Source organism: Naegleria lovaniensis (assembly GCF_003324165.1).
Source record: "Naegleria lovaniensis strain ATCC 30569 chromosome Unknown tig009, whole genome shotgun sequence".
In the NCBI taxonomy this organism is placed as follows: Eukaryota; Heterolobosea; class Eutetramitea; order Acrasida; family Naegleriidae; genus Naegleria; species Naegleria lovaniensis.
This window is the reverse complement of record NW_025407831.1, coordinates 337,033-355,418: the sequence shown is the minus strand read 5'-3', so window position 1 is coordinate 355,418 and position 18,386 is coordinate 337,033. Positions and strand designations below refer to the sequence as shown.

The window sequence follows — 18,386 nt, the reverse complement described above, 5'->3', positions numbered from 1 at the left end:
CTTTTAGTTTCATCGAGAAATAATAGATTTGGCTCTCTCTAAATAAGGAGATATATTCCATGACTGTACATAGAATGACATTGTGGAATTACTCATGGCGTAGCTTGATTGGCTTTCATTGTTGTGTTTTGATGCATCTTGCATCTGTTTGAGATATTCTTTTCTCTCAAAAGTAGACATCTTTTTACATTCGCCAAGTATTAACTCTTTCATCGTAAAATCATTTTGAAGTGCGTCAATGACAGATTGAAACAATTTTTCTTCTTCGGTACTGCCTCCATCATAACTATTCCCTGCCACTAAATTCATAATTTCTTGAAGATAACCTTTTAACGATACGTAAATAATATTTTGTAATTTAACCAGTGAGTCTAATATTTCTGAATAAACCTTTTTTGTGACTTTCTCCTTGAGTACTTCACCTAAACCTTTTGGCCCGTGTTGAAATACGCCCCAGTATGGGCTTTCCATGTAATCTTCTTCAATTAATAATCGCTCCAACCCGGTTAAAATTTCACCACCATTCAAAACGCTCTCCTCCCATTTGTTAATAATTAATTGAATTTCCTTTCCGATTTTTGTTTGTGATGCTTTCGGTTTTGTTGGGCAGATACCCAGTGTTTTTGTGCTTTTCATTTTTGTTTGGTGATGATTCAAAAATTGGATCCATATTTTCTAATTACTTGTTCGTTTTCTTTGATTGTTCCAACAAGGCTTTTGTTTTTGCTGACTCAATCGCATTTCGAGCTTGATACTCTTTGAGAAGGTCATCCATGGAGGGAGGTGGATTGTCCTTTGTTTGCTTTTTCTTCTTTACTTTCGAGTCTTCTGTTGAGCGTTTCTTATCGGAAAAGTCCGAACGATTGACGTTGTCATTGACTACTACTTTATGAAAGAGTGATTGATGATCGTATTTGAGAGCACTTTTGAATGAAACTCCTTCAGGGATCTGTGGTTTTGAATTAGAAATGACACTATTCCCTGCTTCGGAATTTTGAATCAAATTGCTAGACAGATCAAGAATATTCAACTGTTGATGGTCGGATGATGAAGATGGTTTTAGTCTCTTGAAAGAGTCCAGTGTTTTTTGAGACTCCTCCTTTTTTCTCTTCTTTTCTTCGGATTGATGTTTTTCCTTTTCCTGTTGTTCGTCCCTTCTCACTCTTTCTCGATTCCGAGTTGATTGAACATGCCAAGACTTCTTAGAGAGCAGATTAGACATTTTTAATTGAAAATAATTTAATTGATGAAAATCTCACTACAAACAATATTAAATAATTAGTTGAGCAAAGAGAATGGTAGTATTACTTCCTTATTCCTTATTCGTTAAAACAAGCAAAATTAAGAGGCCAACAACAATATATTTCACTGCAGGATAATTGTTCATAATTATTGTAACCTGACCGATATATGGCAAAATAGACTTTGCTCTTCCTACCATATGATTTCTATGCAACCATTGCAGTTTTTTAGTGTAAATTCCAAATCTATCATCATAACCATTATTATCACCTTTCGTTAACATTTTCAAATTATCATCGTCTTTTCCTTCGAATAAATTGGTTTGATTATGAACATTATGCAATCGGATCACTCTGTGCACAATCGGAATTTCCTTTCCTTCCAATTTATAAACAACAATATCTCCAAGACGTGCTGGTTCAGGACTGAGACTTAGGAAAAGAATATCACCAGGGTAAAAAGCTGGAATCATACTTCCCGTTAACACCACCACAATTGGCGATTGGCAATTGGTATAAATTGATACTGATTTCCAAATTACTAGAGCACTACATAACACAAAAGCCAAAGAAATAAATTGGCTCAGAAATTCTCTAGCGTTGAATTGCCGCAGCTGCTCCAAAAAGCTCGAGATCATTTTTTGTTTTATTAAATTCGAACAATTTTAAACTCCAAGATGAAATTTCGAACACGTGTTAAGACACAAGTGTATTACGCAAATTTCAAAATCATGAGCTTTTAATTTCTTAATTTAATTTCATGTCACTTGCATTTTCATAGACAGCGTCTTGGTCTGTTCCTCTCAAAAATAATCTGTCTTCTCTGTCTGGGATGTCCACAATTAATGAGTGGAAAGTAAATCTATTTCTTAATAAATTGATAATTCCGTCCTTTCTCGACACGTCGCATGAAATCATGGCTGTTTTTTTGTTGGCGTCTACCAGTTGGAAACAAAGTTGCATACGTTTTGGTTTCCAAAATTGAATTCTTCTGACGAGAGGAACTTCATGAGCGTTGTTGAAATCAGGATAGGCTATCACGAGTAGGTGTAAAATTAAGGCAATATGATTATGAATTTTGTACTTACTATAACTGTATGCTCTGAATTTTCCTGGAGTTAAGGGTGTAACCATGTTATCTCGAAGGGTTTTGTTAGCCAATACCTTTTTGATGGCAGCTCTATGATTGTGTGAATCAAGTCAAATCAAATCTCTGAAACATACCTGTACACAGTGGAAGGATGAATGCTAAATGCAAGAACAGCAAGCCATGTTACTCCACAACACATGAGAGCACTTAAAAACCCAAAATAGAAGGATACAGTTGCTACATTCTTGAACGTAATAGAGCTAAGCCAGCTTGTGACCTCCCAAACTGAATAAAGTTCAATATTTCATGATCATTTCGAAATCACGTACCAATATAAATTACTCCAAATATCAAAGTTGAAATTACAGCATAACGAACAAAATACATTTTCCAAAATTTAACTAGTAATGGAATGTTGACTCCTTCTTCATCCATAATACGTTCCTAAATATTGAAATGAGAAAAACATTTGTTAATCACGTAATGGATTATTGTTACAAAATTTACCTTCTCATCTTTGAAAACTTCTGTTGGAACCACTTCCTTTTCTAAATCCTTCTCTTCTTCGTAGATAAATAAATTTTTGTTCTTATCTGCAGATGATGGTTGCTTTTGTTGCTCCGATGGCTTTAAATTGGTATGAAAAGCAGACACCATAAATACTCGCTTGTCCACTTTGATCAATGAATTGCTAACCACAGACGTTTTGGAGAGTGGCAACACAAGCTTGTTTGTTGAGAACTTCTCGAAGCTTGATCGAATCAAATTGACCATAGATCTTTTGCTGAGCATTTTTTTGATTGGGTTTTTGGAAATCAAAAATGTTTTATTTGAATCTATTCTTCCTTCTTTGCCAATTGTTCTTTAGCTGCCTTCTTCTTTGCCAAAGCTCTTGCGTTTTCTTGTCTCAGTTTAAAGAATAGGAAGAAGAAAGAAATGACTACAATATCTCCTGTCAATGAACCATAAAAACTAATTACGAGAAAATTGGGACGTTTAGAATCATGAAACATGCAACAACTTACCTTCCTGTACAAGTATTGCCTCTTGGTCTCTCCCAGAACATTTCAACATAACAATAGGCAGTAAAAGTAGCAGCATCTAATATGAATTGAACTAATTGAATATCAGTCAAGTACATCTATAAAACAAGTATGTTTCATCAGGCCTGATTCATAACCACAAAACAAATACAAACCTTCCACCAAACATCAAAGCCCAATGTAACTTTCATGTAGTAATAATACATGATGATGTGTACGAAAGTGTTGAGAGCAATTGGAATCCATTGACCTGTACCACCAGTGTACAATCCATAATAGCAAATAGACATGGTTGTGACGTGATGATAGGTATGAATGAATCTGAGTCTAGATCTTCTAATAACAAGAAGGAAAGTATCAAACAATTCAACATATTTTGACATGTAGTACTACATGACAGAGTTCAATATTTCAATAATAATTTAAATTTCGATTGTTCCACCAATTACCGAGTTTTTTTAAAAATTATTATTATTGAATTGAACAAACAATCACTTACCATGTAGGTCCAGAATGGAATGTATCCAACATTGTACTTGTGTTCTGGATCACACAACAAACTATAAAAACCATCCTTTAAACCAATTTTAGCAACTTCAAAAAGTAAACCGAAAAAGCACACAAGTGAAATGACAGTCATGTTCAGATTATGCAAAAAGGCTACCCATTTCAACACCTTCTGGAAAAATGTTGGATTTTTACGTTCCTCTTCCATTTCCTTTGGAGTTTTAGTACCAAGAATGAAACTAATGGTATAACTAATGATTACATATAAAACTAGTGTGAGTCCAATAGATTGTAAACTAGAGAGTGGTGTTACTGCATCATCCCATTTAAATTTTCCTCCGACTTGAACATAGGTGTCGTAGATGGACTTGGGAGAAGTCAAATCAACTTGACGGAACGCACCAATAAATGTTTGGAGGGTGCTAGAAGGAAGAGTATCGATGAGATGGGGTTTTGTTGCCATTTTTTTTGTGCGGGATGTTTGTGAAATCCGAATGAGGCGGGTTGTTGTTTTCAACGGAAAATTATGATGGAATTCTTTGCAATGTATGAAAGTTCAGCAGCGTCAAGAGATGTTTTCATATTAATAATTGACATCACAATAATAAGCTACTATCCAAGAATGTTTGCCACGTACTGACTCGCAATCACAAAAAAATGAGCAATCACTCGAAGGTATGTTTTTCTGTGTTACTCTCCGAAACATTAGACCTGGTGGTTGTAATGGGATACAACTTGCAAATGATTATATTTATTGTCGGATCGTATGACCTTTATTATCGGTTATTGCAAATAGAATTTTTTGAACTCATCCGTGGAATTGGTGAAGCCAAATCCAAGCAGGAGGAAGACAAAATCATCCTCCGAGAAATGGCTACACTGAAAACAGGAATGGAAAACCCCAAAGTTACTCTAGTATGTTTTGATATTGTTGTTACTGTTACTGACTCTCATGATGTATTTCTTGTTATTACGATTCCTACTTTTTAGAAAATGATGAAAGAGTACATGGTCAGACTATTGTATTGTGAGATGCTTGGGCATGATGCTTCGTTCGGATACATCAACGCTATCAAATTAACTTCGAGCAAGGATATGCTGGAAAAGAGAGTGGGCTATTTGGCAGTTACGTTGTGTCTACCTCCTGAGCATGAATTACTTCTCTTGTTGATTGCAAACCTTCAAAATGACATGAAGTCTACGAACTTCGTTTCAGCATGTTGTGCTCTTACAGCAGCTGCTAAGGTTGTGAACGAAGAAACCATACCTGCATTACTTCCTCAAGTTCTTGAGCTGAGAAAACATGCTAAACCCATTGTAAGAAAGAAGGCTATTTCTACACTTCACAGATTCTATCAAATATCTCCTTCATCAGTTCCTGATATTATTGAATACGCTAAAGACGCCATGTGTGATCGTGATCCTTGTGTTATGGGTGCGTCTTTGTGCCTGATTTATGATCTTTTATGTGCTCCAGAAAATGTTAGACAGCTCAAAGATTTAGTTCCTGGATTTGTTGCTATTCTAAAGCAAATAATTGAGAGAAGATTATCTAGAGATTATGATTATCACAGGCTTCCTGCACCGTGGATTCAAATCAAACTTTTGAAAAATATTGCGTTACTTTGCGCTGATGATAGATCCACATCTGAGCTTGCATATGAAGTACTTCGTGAAGGAATGCAAAGAGCTGACACAGGACTCAATATTGGCCATGCTGTTGTTTTTGAGTTTGTAAAAACAATTACAACTATTTATCCAAACAATTTGCTGTTGGAAAGTGCAGCCAGCGCCATTTCCAGATTTGTAACAAGCTCAAATCACAATTTGAAATATCTTGGAATTCAAGCTTTGACCCAAATTGTCAAAATTAATCCAAAATATGCCATTCAACATCAAATGGTGGTGATTGACTGCCTTGAAGACACTGATGAAACTTTGAGAAGAAGAACATTAGAATTGCTATTCACAATGACAAATTCAAATAATGTTGTTGTTATTGTAAAGAGATTGTTGGAATTTGCTAGAAAATCTATTGATTCCCATATGAGAAAAGAATTGATAGAAAAGATCTCGATTTTAGCTAAAAATTATTCTCCAAACATATCTTGGTATCTTGATACCATGAATATGTTGTTCGAAATTGATCCTCAATACATTCCACAAGAAGCTCTTCAAAATATGATGAGCGTAATTGGAGAAGGAGTTGGAATAGATGAAGATGATGAGGAAATGAGAAGCCATTGCGTTGAGACTTTTTGTGATGTGATTGACTCAAAGAATGTTATTCACGATCTTCATATTCAAGTTATTGCGTGGGTCCTCGGAGAATACAGCTATATGAACGCCAACTATGACTCATCTGACATTCTCAGCAAGCTTTGCGATTTGGTCGATCGTCAATTGGAATTTGAAGAGACCAGATGTTGGATAATTACAGCCATGACTAAAATTGTCGCTCAGTGTAAAGTAGCTTCTCATGAGGTTGTTGAATATGTCAGAAAGTACAAGGATTCAAAGAATGTAGATTTACAACAACGCTGTTACGAATTCCTTGCCCTTGTAAATGCTTGTGAAAGAAATAGCTGGGAAGAAATTATGGACAGTGTTTTACCTCTTGACGGAGCGTATGAGGACATTGAGGTTGATGTTGATCTGTCTTTTGCCCAAGATTATGTAAACGTTTTGGTCAGAAAAGGATCAAGAAAGTACTTGAACAGTGAAGAAAAGAAGGTCTTGCTCACAGAAAACGCCAAGCCTGTCAAACGTACCGGACTCGTGGTAAACGCCTATCCAACGGTTAAAGCAACTCCAAATCCTGTCTCCACTTCAGGAATAGTTTCAACAACGCCTATTGATATTGCTTCTCGCGCCCTTTCTGGAACTAATAACACAACTGATATCAGCACATCTCTTCCAAAGAAGCAAGGAAAAGGAAGATGGGTAAATGAGAGTGAAATTGAAGAAGAACCAGTCAAAATTTCAACTCCTCCAACAACCGTGACTGAGAATGTATCAAAACAAACGTCTGTGGTGACATCACCCTCCTCTGAAAGTCATCACAACGAGGTTCATAAGCCACCTGTCACCATTTCAACAGCAGAAGCCAAAAGAAAGCAAAAATACCAAGATCTTTTTGTTACTGATTCAAGTTCAACTGCTACTACTAAGGTATCAACTCAACCTAAAAAGACTGCTCCAAAACGAAAGACATCAAAGGGCCCAACCTCTAAACCTGTTCTACAACAAACAACAATTGAGCCAACAACAGTTCAGCAACAGCCTATTTCTGTGGATGACATTTTCAACGATATGGTGATGACTTCGAATCCTGTTCCTCAAACTGCACATTCTGTTACACCACCAAAGTCTACAATTAATGAGCTTGATGAATTTTTCAGCATGACTACTACTGCTCCATCGGTCACCACTGTGACTACACCACAAACTACTCAAGATTCATTCTTTGATCAAATTCTTCAACCAAGCAAACCAGTTGCTCTTCAACCAGTTCCAATAATTAGATCAAATGAAACTATGGTACCACAATCAAAGAACAAGCGAACCAGTTACATGATTCAGCAATTAACGTCTTCACATAATAGTGCGTTCTCAGATTTGGTTCAGTTAGTCCGAGATGATCGTGTATTGGTCGAGTACAACAAGTTTTGGAAGTCTGATTCTTTAATTGTTGCCTTAGTGTTGTCCACAGACAGAGGTTTTGTGCTTCCACAAATCAGTTGCCAGTTTTCGCCACCGTCTGCCTTTGCAATGACTATTCAATCCGATGTAGAATCTAAACAAAAACCAAATGGTCTTACATTTAACTCATTAGATACCACAAGACCAATTTCTGTAGCTATTACTCTAACCCCAACGGATATTGTTATGGGAACTCGTCTTGTTGGACAAGTTGCTTATTCAAATGAGCAAAATTTTGCCAGCTATTTGAATGTTAATATTCCAATTGACACAATTGATATCATAACTGAATATCCTGATTTTGGATCCACATCTCAATTTGCAGAAGGCTGGAGAAAATATACTCAAGAAAAAAAGAATCTTGTTAAGCTCACAGGTTCATTCGACATCAATAGATGTATTGATACTTTAAAGCAAAAAGCAAAGGTATCCGTTATCCAAATTATTGATATGGAGGTCATTGGTGTTTGTAGAGTTGTTGGAAGAAGTGATGTAATTTTGATTCACAGCAAATTTAACGCTACAGCCAATAGTGGAACCATCACAGTTAGAACAGCAGATAGAACCTTGACTGAAAACGTTTCAAGACTGATTTCCTCAATATTCTAAAATAAATGGATGTATTTTGCATTGACAATCAATAATTTATTGAAGATCGCTATCTGCAACATTCTCATTGTCATCTTCCAAGTAGATAGAGTCAGAAGGTTGCCAGATTTGAAGAATATTGTCCTCAGCCACTGAAGCAATCACCCACTCATCTCCTTCATTGGGATTCCATGAAAAGTCAGAAATTTTGGAGGTGTGACCACCATGAATGAAAAGAAGTTCTGGTGGGCCATCTTCAGCATCTTCTGGGGTTTGCTCCATACCAATTCTAGAAATATCCCAAATCATAACTCTTCTATCAGTTCCACACGATGCTAAAATAGTTTCATTTGATGGGGACCATGACACTGAGAACACTTCGTCTGTATGACTATTCAGTGTATGAAGCTCAGACTTTAGATTTCTCATATCCCATAGTTTCACAGTTTTATCAGCGGATCCAGTAGCAAGAACATATTCGCTGTAAGGAGAAAAATCAATAGAATTGACTTCAGCTCTATGAGCTTCAGTGACATGCGAAGGTTTTGTGTTGCTTTGAGCACGAGTATCAAAAATACGTAAATTTTTGTCATCACACACTGTTCCTAACAAGAAGTCATGAATTCGATGCCAAGCAACATCTTCTACTACAGCCGAATGACCTTCAAGTGTCATAAAAGGTTGTAAAGATCCCTTGTCAATTTGACCTTGCTGAGCAAAAATGTCCCAAATACACACTTTGCAATCATCACTACCGCTTGCTATCAGTCCTTCTTTCTTGGTGCTCCAACAAACACCGTATCCTTCTTGAGTATGACCTTTCAATCTTAAAGTAGGTGTACATTGATTGGTTTTTGGAACACTTTCAAATTCGGTATATTTGAAAATTAATACTTGGCCATTCACACACTTGGTGGCAATATACTCGGGATGTTGAGGCATATAACGAGCTCTATTCACCTCTCCTTCATGGTTAATACGTTGAACACATTCCACCTTTCCTTTTCCCATACTTGTTCCCAATGATCCTGATTCCCCATTACTAGAGTCATATCTTCTAATATCAACATCAGAATTATTAATTGGTAATTCAGCTTCCGCAATAAGAAGATAATTCTGTTCGGATTGTGATGTATGAGTTCCTAGTATGAGTTTTTGTGTACTATGTGTGTCATGTCTGTTTATATTTTCAATCCAATTTTATATGTGCAAGGCTTGATATTCCTCTACTTACTGTCTCTTTTCTGGAAGCCATTCTACGGTTAGAGATGGCCATTCAAGAGCATGGGTTATGATTAGATCATATAAAAAAGATGTATTCTTTTTCCTATGTACGTTGTTTTCATCATCACTCGTAAGATGGATGATGGTGAAAGAAGATTCAACTCACCAAATTTTATATTCTTCGTTGATAATCTTTTCTTCGCGATCGTCAGACATTTTTTTGGCGCAATTTTTTGGTGTGGAATTGCAAAAAATGAGTCAAATTTATTCTTCGCTTCCAAAGACAAAGGGTATGGAATCATTTAAAATCAATTCACATTCAATATTAAGAGTCTCAATCTCACCACTCATTGCTCATAAATTTTATTATTATTTTTTGAACAATCTGGTGATCTGATCGGAACAAATATTTTCAATCGGACGATGGAAAACGATAAATATTCGAATGCCATGTAAATAGGAAAGGTTGTTTTGGTCACAGATTGTGGTGATGTTGAAATTGAATTATTTTCTAAAGAAGCTCCAAAGGCTTGCAAGAATTTTGTGCAATTGTGTTTGGAGGATTTTTACAACGGAATGATTTTCCATAGAATTGTTGCTGACCAATTTGTTCAAACTGGAGATCCAACCGGAAATGGAGATTATGGAGATCAATTTATGAAAAAGGAAAACAATTTGAAGCAGAATATCATTCACGACTAAAATTTATTCAAAGAGGATTAGTAGCATGTGCTGCACAGAACAATAGAGTGATTCTCGCTTCTTTATTACAGTGAATAAGTTGGAAGCCTTAAATTTTAAGCATACAATATTTGGACAGGTTGTTGGAAATACAATATTTAATGTGTTAAAAATTGCAGAGCTGGAAGTGGATCAAAATGATCGTCCTAGTAAGTTCCTCTTGCCATCGTCTACTAACTTGTCACATTTTCTCAGCTTATCCTCCAAAGATTATTCGAGCAGAGGTGATCATTAACCCATTTGATGATATTGTTCCAAGAAAAAAGGGTGAGACTGCTACTTCTTCAACGCACAAGAGAAAGAAACAACAAAACAAAAACATTCTTTCATTCTCTGATGAAATAGATGAACATGAAGTGTCCAGCAAGAAACAGAAAAAAGAACTTCAAAAATTGGAAAAAGAATTGTCAGAAGTGGATACTCTGGATGATGACACAACGACCGTGCCTGTACGAAATACTAGCTCTTCTTCTACTCAAAATGTTAATCAGCAGCTATGGAAGAGTCATCGACGTCTCACAATATTCGCACAGACATTGAAGTTTCACAACAGCAAGACAACTCATCAGTCGAAAGCAAGTTTTCATCTCTGAGAAAAGAAAGAGAGCTAAAGAAATAGAGTCATTACAGAATCGAACAAAACAACAAGCCAAAAGTTATCTCAACGAACAAATGCAAAAGTACAAAAGGAATAAGAAAGATAAAGAAGAAAGGGAGAGAGATGCACTCCAAAGATTCGAAATGTTTTCAAAAGGCTTAAAAAACAGCAACGAGACAGGATGGCATAGTCATTCCTTGGATTTTAAAGAAAAGAAATAACAGTAGTTGTGTAATATGGTTTTTTTTGAAATGGTGTGCTGATTATTTTCGAGTTTTTGAGTTTGGAGATCGATACCGTACGCTCTCTGAGCTTCGATCCACAGAGAGAGCAAGAGGTCGAGTGTCACCAGCATTCATTCTTTTTATCGAAGAAATAAGAGAAGTGTTTGACTTGATGAGGGACGTACGTGCTTTGGATTCAAATTGTGAGTGATGAGTTTGTGCTGTACTTTTAAGGTTGCTATATCTAAGGGTTACTTGCTCAACCTCTCGATTCCTCTGCTGGATTGATTCACTTTTTTCTCGTCGTAGTCGTAAATCCAAGCTATCCAACTCATGTTGCTGCTTTTTAAGTAAATGAGCTTTTTTCTTTTCGTAGGAAGAGCTATATTTCATCATTACTTTTTTCATTTCTTCTTCTTGAAGCTTTTCTGCCTTTTTTTTGACCTGTTTGGGACGGTAAGGTATTTGAATCAAATTCAACCACTTACCGAAATTGCCTCAAAATAAAATTCTTGTCTTGCTAAGGTTTCCTCCATCATCTTTAAAGTTATAAGATCCCTACTTTTGGGATTGTATTTTCTCTGTAATTCCTCCATAAATTTTCTTGAAACTCTTCCAATTCCTTGGCGTGCTTGTCTAAAAGTCGTTTTCGTGATTCATCAAATGCATGCTCCAACATTGCCATCTTGTCATCCCATTTGGATTTTAATTCTGCCATTTCCTGCTGAAACGCCGTTTCTATTTCTTCTCTCTCCTTTAGCTGTATCCGTTTTATATTGTCGATATGTCGTTTTTCATTTTGAAATTTTAATAACAACATTGCTTTTTTCCCTATCTCGCATTGATTGTATTCTCCTCTAGAGAAACAGGCCTTATGATATTCTTTTAAAACCCTGATGGCAGTATCATAGGAAATTTCGGAAGGTAAAGGTTCATGGTTAAATATGATTGAAATTAATGTTTTTGCTTCGTCTTCAATAACATCAAAGCCATCCATCCTCTCAATGGAAGAGTTCAATGAAAAAGCTTGACTGTTGCAACAACTTTCTCCTTCATGACTCTCGCCATTTTGTTGTTGATAATGATGATTTTGTGGTTGATGATGATGATTGCTAGAAGTGATTGTTCTCCGAAGAGGACTGGTGTTGATCGTTGTTGAGCTCCGTAACGACATGTTTTTTTACAGTTTTAATTTTGGCGCACTTTGACAAGTTTATCTATTTCCAAATATAAAAACTCGTTTAATTAAATAATTTAAAACAAAATCAACGCAAAGAGAGCCACAACAAATACAAGGGTACTAGTCAAACCATTGACACAAGTAGCAGCATTAACGGACTTCTTTGGGGATGGAGATGCTTTTGGTGTTGAAGGCTTTGGTGAAGGCTTTGGTGAAGGCACAACAATTGGTGATGGGAATGACTCTCCTGAACAAGCATCGTTTGGATTTTCCAAGCTCACGGAGGATGGAGGAATACCTATCACTCCAATGGCATATCTTGATCCAGCATTTCCTGTTGGTTGTGTGATACCATCATCAGGATTTTGATGAATCACAACACCACGACCAATAATACTATTCACTCCCTTCAATGCCAATAAATCCAAAGTAATATCAATCGTTGCAACACCCAAGGAATTTGCAGTAATATTTCCCATATCACCTGCGTGTCGATTGACAGTTCCTGGATAAGCATGTGGAGATGTTGATGGATTCCAATGTCCCATAAGGGCTGCACCATCTTTCAAATTCAATTCACCAAATTGATGAACATGAAAACCATGAATGGTATTTGGAGCAAGTCCACACACCTTTCCAGTCACTCGAACATTTCCATTACCAACAGAATCATCGAAAATAACTCTACCAGTAACATTGTAATTACCAGCAGCATCAGTTCTGAACATGGTTGCAACAGCACGATTCGTGGCAGTATAAGCATCATTCATGGCAAGATTCGAAGTAACATTGGCAATACCAATCACACAATGAGCAGCAGGATTACTGGCATTACCAGTGGGTTGAGCAATAGAACCAAGGTCTTGTGCCATGTGAAGTCGAATGGCTCTACCAATCACTGAAGTATTTCCATCCAATCGCAATAAAGAAGTAGTAATGACACCAGAGTATCCCAACGAGAGATCAATATTTCCCAAATCACCCACGTGGATGGAGGGAGCACCGACTTCACCTGGCAATGCGTGACTGGCTCCATAGGGATTGTAATGAGAACCAGTGGATACAGAGTTAGCAAGATAACCAAATTCATGGATGTGGAATCCAAGTTTTTTACCTTGAAGAATGGCTGGTACAGTGGTTTGATTGAGTGCCCATGAAATGGTAGTATTGCCAGTGGTGGTGCTATAGACGAGAGAGACACTACCTCGAAGACCAACGGCGTTTCCGGTTGTACCTGTCAAGAGACAGTGACCTTGATAGACCTGTGCTTGAGTGGTTGTTGACAGGAGAATCACTGCAAGCAAGAAGCATGCAGCAATGATTGATGATTTGGTGGTTGATGTTATCATATTTTTTTTAAAGAAGACAGCCGTTTGATTTATCCCAAGCGAGTGCTTTTGAGATTCAGTGGTCAAGGGCTTGTGATCTAAAGACACATTCGTGCGCATTGGTGATGATGATGATTGGCGTGCAATTGATCAGCTCGAACGATTCTGTTGTGCTATGATTGGAGGAACGAAATAATTGTAAAGGAACAAGCATGATTGTTTCCTTTTATTTCAATCTCAGCGGAGACTTTTGGGAACTACGCTTCCATCTGGTATACTCTAGCACGTTCAGAATAGATCATTCAATTATTTGAAGTAATTCTCGTGATTAGTAGCACTGGTTTGGTTCAACCGCCTCTCTCCAAACCAACGTTTTACTGCAATGGCATCCATTCAACTACGGATCCACATGCTCTTCACAAATTTAGGCGCACAATTGGATTCTAAAACATGTCGAATCGCGCACTCTTTTTTTTACATTCTGGCCAAAAAAACAACAAACCGACCACTAAAGAGGATCCTGTACACTTGTGTGAGTGAGAAATTTAAACTATTGAGAAGTCTCACAACGCAACGATAACCTTATCGGATCAGAGAGACTTGTTGTGTGTGGGTCTTCTTTATTGAAAACATTTTATATTGACAAGTGTTAGTAGGTACGTGTAGTAGTACTCTCTTGTCATCATTGAACCATGGTTGACACTGTTCGTCTCCGATGTGTATCACATGTCTTTGTTAAATGGTTTTTCTTTGATATCTATTCAAATAATGAATGTATCATGATGGATAATTCCATGATAACGATTGTTTGTTGATTGATTCAAAAAAAAAATATAATCATTGGAATCATAACAATTCGGAATTGTTTGTTCACATTATTCACACACACACTCACAACAGAAACATGTCAAAAAACTTTAAAATACAAAAATCACAAACGTTCAACGGTGACACATCTCAACACACCAATTTTCCAACCATTCATATTGACACTCAATCTAGTATTAACACAAGTCCAGCCATCATCGAAGAAGAAGATCTTGAATTAATGACATCCTCACCAACCACTCCATTAAAAATTAATTCTTCCAAAGTACATCATCATAACATGAAGATGAAGAGTACTCTGAAGATGCCTTACTGTTGAGAAGTGACTGTCATATGGACCAAGAAGAGGATGTCACTACAGGAATGTATCTCAATGAAAAAACAATTTACAAATTGTCTAAAAAGCCATATACTTCCTTCATTCCACCTCACAATATGACTCGTTTACAATATGCATATTATATTTTTGTACAATTTATGATTTTCACATGGAAAGAAGTTTCGAAAAGAAAAGTTGCATTTTTAATTGGAACTGCTTCATGTTTCGTTGTGGTTTGGATGGTCATGATATCAGTTTCTGCATTATCACAAATTCCTCTTGTTTTTATTAGATTGGCAGAATTACAAGTTGGAGAATATGATATTCAAATTAGTGCTTCAAAAGTACTTCCAGGTGTGACACTCAATTATACTTTAATCGATCAACAAATTCAAAATGCCACAAAAACAGATGTAACTGAACAAGAACGATATTCCTATCACTCTCCGAGATATTTATTTAGTGTCAAAGCTTTTACTTCTTGCAATAATACGTTATCCAATGATTTAAATTATCGAGATTACTCTTGGATGTACAATTCTTCCGATGTGAGTTGTGGACAGAAATCACCACACCAAGATACTTACAAACTCTCCACAACAGATTACAATGATGGATACTTTTGTGTTCCTCGTTACTGTAAAACTCAACAAGATCGAGTCTCCTTATACGTTATTGACACAGACAAAGAAAATAGAATGCAATTTGGAAGAAATTATCCATACAAGAAATTGAAAAAAGGACATGCCATTATAGGTGCTTCTATGGCCATGGATATGGGTGTGAAAGCAGGAGATACAATTCTAGTAGGAGTGGCAACCATGGATACTCTTGTTGGACCTTATTATGAAGCTGGCATTGTTCGATATCATGATCAACTTTCTAATGCATTGTTAAACTCTCTTGAGTTTTTACCTCCATCATTGAAAGAAGCTTTTGAAAAGGAAACTTTAGAATTGAGCCCTGAATTGGCGTCTCTCAAAAAGTTATCCATGTTACATGCATTGCTTGAAGCAGATGTTTCACAACAAACATCAAATTTCATTCAACTCTCAGACGAAGAACAGTACATGAATCGAAGAGTGACATTCAATAATGGAACTTTATACTTTCCAGTCACTATTGATGTAGTGTCCAACAATGTACATGGAAAATTTGCAACAAGTATTACAGACTATATCATTATGGAATTTGACTCGTTTTTAGAACATTTGGCTGAATTCTTACCTTCTCAATTATTTAGTGAACATGAAAAGTCATTGATGTCTCGTGTGAGTCCTTATTCCTATGCTGGTTATGTCTATTTCAATTATCCACCAAATAGATTAACAGCATACAATGAAAATGATTTTAAAAAGATTAGAGATAAGATTACAGACTTTTCATCACTTGCCATGTATTTGATTGGATTTAATCAAGTGGATACAAACTTTCCAATTTTGGAACAAATGCAACAAACCCAATTCTTTTCACTCTTTGTGGGTTTAATTATTTCAATCATCCTTGTGGTGTTATCTCTGTTGAGTGTTGTCCTTATTTATAGTTTATTAATGATCAATGTTGAAAATAGAAGATTTGAAATGGGTTTATTGAGAATTTTAGGATTGAAGAGAATTCATCTCGTTGAATTAATTCTTGTACAGGCCATGTGGTATGGAATTCCAGCATGGATGATTGGTTTGATTATTGGACAAATTTCATATGCAGGTGTGGCCATCTTGTTGAGTTCAACATTGGAAGCGAAGGTTTCCTATTTTGCATCGTTTGAGGCAGTAGCATTTGCTTCTCTTTTAGGAATTGGAGTTCCAATTCTTGGTAAGTTACTCGATTTTTTTTTAAAGGCCTTCTTCAGTACTATTGTTCATTTCATTATATCCATCCATCTATGAATATGAACGAAAATCGAAAATTTTAATTTTATTTTTAATTTTATTTAACCTTCATCCACCCTTTTGAATGGATATTTTAAACAACAATTATTGACATTAACAACACTCAAACAACAACCCTGCAGCATCCATTCTTCCAATCAAAACTGCATTGGGCCAGAATTTACATGATTCTCTCGATACTCAACGTTCCGTTTCAGCTGTGAAATATAGTGTGGAAAGAGCTGAATCTGAATATATTGCATGGACTCCAGTCGTTCTTGGACTTATTGGAACAGCTTTTGGTTTTGGAGTTTATTATGTCATGCCACTCAGTTTACTCACCTTTAACATTACAATTATGAGCTACATGTTTATGAGTGTCATTCTATGCATGTTATTAGGTCTGGTTGTACTTTCTCTCAATTTTGAGAATATGATTGAATTTGTTGTGGTTATTTTCACAATTGGTATTTTTGAAAAGGCAGCAGTTGTGGATCTCGTAGAGAAGAATCTAATTGCACACAGAGAGAGAAATCGTAAAACTACTCTCATGTTTGCATTGAGTTTGGGGTTCATTATTTTTAGCTCTGTGCTTTTTAACACACAAATCACTGCCTTTAAATATAATATTATGAGAGGAGCAGGAACGAATTTAATTGTTGGAACTCGATCATTGTATGCCTTTTCGTCGTATCCTCAGGCCCTGTATGACGTGGAAAACTTTGCAGTTCAACACCCGAATGGATTGAAGGCACCACTTATTGGACTTTTGGACTTCAATCACTTCGTACATCCATTCAAAAGACACAACTTCGATCCAAAGGTGCTCTCGTGAAGGATGAAGTGTATATTCGAGCCATTGCCCCAATTTCTTTAATATCACCAATTCAAAATTTTTGAGACTAGATGCGAGAATTGAACCCACGACCATTCCCAAGCAAGTGACGGTACCGCTCACTAATAATTTTACTTCATTACCTGTGGGTGAAGGCTCTACCTCTTCCTACGCACGTTACAGTAACAATTTGGATGAATACTTGTATACACTCGAGGGTGGTTCTCAATTGATTTTAGGTAGCTATTTTAAAACTCGTCTCAATGTTGATTTGAATGATGAAGCTATTATTGAAACCATAGAAACAACTTCAGCCATTCCAAAATATAATTATGCCTTATTCAAAGTGGGTGCATTCCTTGAAGCCTCTCCAGTCGCTCTCTATTCTTCCTTCCCACGATTTGGTACTCAGAATATTCTCGTGAGTGTTCCTACTTATTTGAGACTACTTGGAAGAGATAAGGGATTTTCCGTGAATCGACTTCCCGTCGATGCCATTTTCATTAAATTAACCGACTCGGTGCAACAGAACAAACAAGAATATCGAAAGATGAAAAATTCGCTCCAGAAAGTGATTAGTGCTTATCGAGGACCTTTCATTAGAGATGTCAATGATGAGTTATATCCCATTGAAATTGCTGTACAGGTGATGAATTTCTTCTTCCTCTTTACTACTTTGGTTGCTTTAATTATTTGTTTCTTTAGTTTAGTTTCAAGCATGTATAGTAATGTGAACGAACAAGCAAAGGAGATTGGTGTTTTGCGAGCTATTGGAATGAGAAAGTTTTCAATTATTCGAGTTTTTATTTATGAAGCATTTGTACTCATTACTTCTGCCTCAATTTCTGGAATATTTATTGGAGGTATTATTGGATATACCATGTCGCTTCAAAACACACTCATTACTGAACTACCTATTGATTTTATCTTTCCTTATCAAATTGTTGCATTGGTATTTATTTGTGCAATGGTATTTAGTTTCCTCTCTTCCTTCTTCCCAATTTATTCACTTGTGAAAATGCCCATTGTGAGTGTATTGAGAAAATTAAATTAAATGTTTCTAAATT

At 36.3% G+C, this 18,386-nt stretch overlaps 11 protein-coding genes across 11 annotated transcripts; 3 read left to right on the top strand and 8 right to left on the bottom strand.

The window, feature by feature from the left end:
• Positions 1 to 9: 9 nt before the first annotated feature.
• Positions 10 to 636, bottom strand: C9374_000169 (uncharacterized protein; the record flags this gene model as incomplete). Its single annotated transcript, XM_044691024.1, has 1 exon — positions 10 to 636. One exon carries the CDS (start codon positions 634 to 636, stop codon positions 10 to 12), a length of 627 nt encoding a protein of 208 aa, XP_044552722.1.
• Positions 637 to 679: 43 nt separating this feature from the next.
• C9374_000168 (uncharacterized protein) lies at positions 680 to 1,222 on the bottom strand (the record flags this gene model as incomplete). The annotated part of the gene is made up of 1 exon (XM_044691013.1): positions 680 to 1,222. The coding sequence occupies one exon, from the start codon at positions 1,220 to 1,222 to the stop codon at positions 680 to 682; it is 543 nt and encodes a 180-aa protein (XP_044552721.1).
• Positions 1,223 to 1,312: 90 nt separating this feature from the next.
• Positions 1,313 to 1,879, bottom strand: C9374_000167 (uncharacterized protein; the record flags this gene model as incomplete). The annotated part of the gene is made up of 1 exon (XM_044691002.1): positions 1,313 to 1,879. One exon carries the CDS (start codon positions 1,877 to 1,879, stop codon positions 1,313 to 1,315), a length of 567 nt encoding a protein of 188 aa, XP_044552720.1.
• A 109-nt stretch (positions 1,880 to 1,988) lies between these two features.
• C9374_000166 (uncharacterized protein) lies at positions 1,989 to 3,123 on the bottom strand (the record flags this gene model as incomplete). Its single annotated transcript, XM_044690991.1, has 5 exons — positions 1,989 to 2,275; positions 2,330 to 2,421; positions 2,466 to 2,616; positions 2,661 to 2,775; positions 2,839 to 3,123. 5 exons carry the CDS (start codon positions 3,121 to 3,123, stop codon positions 1,989 to 1,991), a joined length of 930 nt encoding a protein of 309 aa, XP_044552719.1.
• A 44-nt stretch (positions 3,124 to 3,167) lies between these two features.
• Positions 3,168 to 4,344, bottom strand: C9374_000165 (uncharacterized protein; the record flags this gene model as incomplete). The annotated part of the gene is made up of 4 exons (XM_044690980.1): positions 3,168 to 3,303; positions 3,357 to 3,472; positions 3,530 to 3,763; positions 3,874 to 4,344. 4 exons carry the CDS (start codon positions 4,342 to 4,344, stop codon positions 3,168 to 3,170), a joined length of 957 nt encoding a protein of 318 aa, XP_044552718.1.
• Positions 4,345 to 4,538: 194 nt separating this feature from the next.
• On the top strand, positions 4,539 to 8,192 carry C9374_000164 (uncharacterized protein; the record flags this gene model as incomplete). Its single annotated transcript, XM_044690969.1, has 2 exons — positions 4,539 to 4,796; positions 4,872 to 8,192. The coding sequence occupies 2 exons, from the start codon at positions 4,539 to 4,541 to the stop codon at positions 8,190 to 8,192; spliced, it is 3,579 nt and encodes a 1,192-aa protein (XP_044552717.1).
• Positions 8,193 to 8,228: 36 nt separating this feature from the next.
• On the bottom strand, positions 8,229 to 9,611 carry C9374_000163 (uncharacterized protein; the record flags this gene model as incomplete). Its single annotated transcript, XM_044690958.1, has 3 exons — positions 8,229 to 9,348; positions 9,406 to 9,498; positions 9,562 to 9,611. The coding sequence occupies 3 exons, from the start codon at positions 9,609 to 9,611 to the stop codon at positions 8,229 to 8,231; spliced, it is 1,263 nt and encodes a 420-aa protein (XP_044552716.1).
• Positions 9,612 to 9,648: 37 nt separating this feature from the next.
• Positions 9,649 to 10,729, top strand: C9374_000162 (uncharacterized protein; the record flags this gene model as incomplete). Its single annotated transcript, XM_044690947.1, has 4 exons — positions 9,649 to 9,685; positions 9,856 to 9,948; positions 10,169 to 10,285; positions 10,332 to 10,729. 4 exons carry the CDS (start codon positions 9,649 to 9,651, stop codon positions 10,727 to 10,729), a joined length of 645 nt encoding a protein of 214 aa, XP_044552715.1.
• A 268-nt stretch (positions 10,730 to 10,997) lies between these two features.
• Positions 10,998 to 11,554, bottom strand: C9374_000161 (uncharacterized protein; the record flags this gene model as incomplete). The annotated part of the gene is made up of 2 exons (XM_044690936.1): positions 10,998 to 11,402; positions 11,447 to 11,554. The coding sequence occupies 2 exons, from the start codon at positions 11,552 to 11,554 to the stop codon at positions 10,998 to 11,000; spliced, it is 513 nt and encodes a 170-aa protein (XP_044552714.1).
• Positions 11,555 to 12,212: 658 nt separating this feature from the next.
• C9374_000160 (uncharacterized protein) lies at positions 12,213 to 13,487 on the bottom strand (the record flags this gene model as incomplete). Its single annotated transcript, XM_044690925.1, has 1 exon — positions 12,213 to 13,487. One exon carries the CDS (start codon positions 13,485 to 13,487, stop codon positions 12,213 to 12,215), a length of 1,275 nt encoding a protein of 424 aa, XP_044552713.1.
• Positions 13,488 to 14,627: 1,140 nt separating this feature from the next.
• On the top strand, positions 14,628 to 18,373 carry C9374_000159 (uncharacterized protein; the record flags this gene model as incomplete). Its single annotated transcript, XM_044690913.1, has 3 exons — positions 14,628 to 16,428; positions 16,628 to 17,189; positions 17,386 to 18,373. The coding sequence occupies 3 exons, from the start codon at positions 14,628 to 14,630 to the stop codon at positions 18,371 to 18,373; spliced, it is 3,351 nt and encodes a 1,116-aa protein (XP_044552712.1).
• Between the last annotated feature and the right edge of the window lie 13 nt (positions 18,374 to 18,386).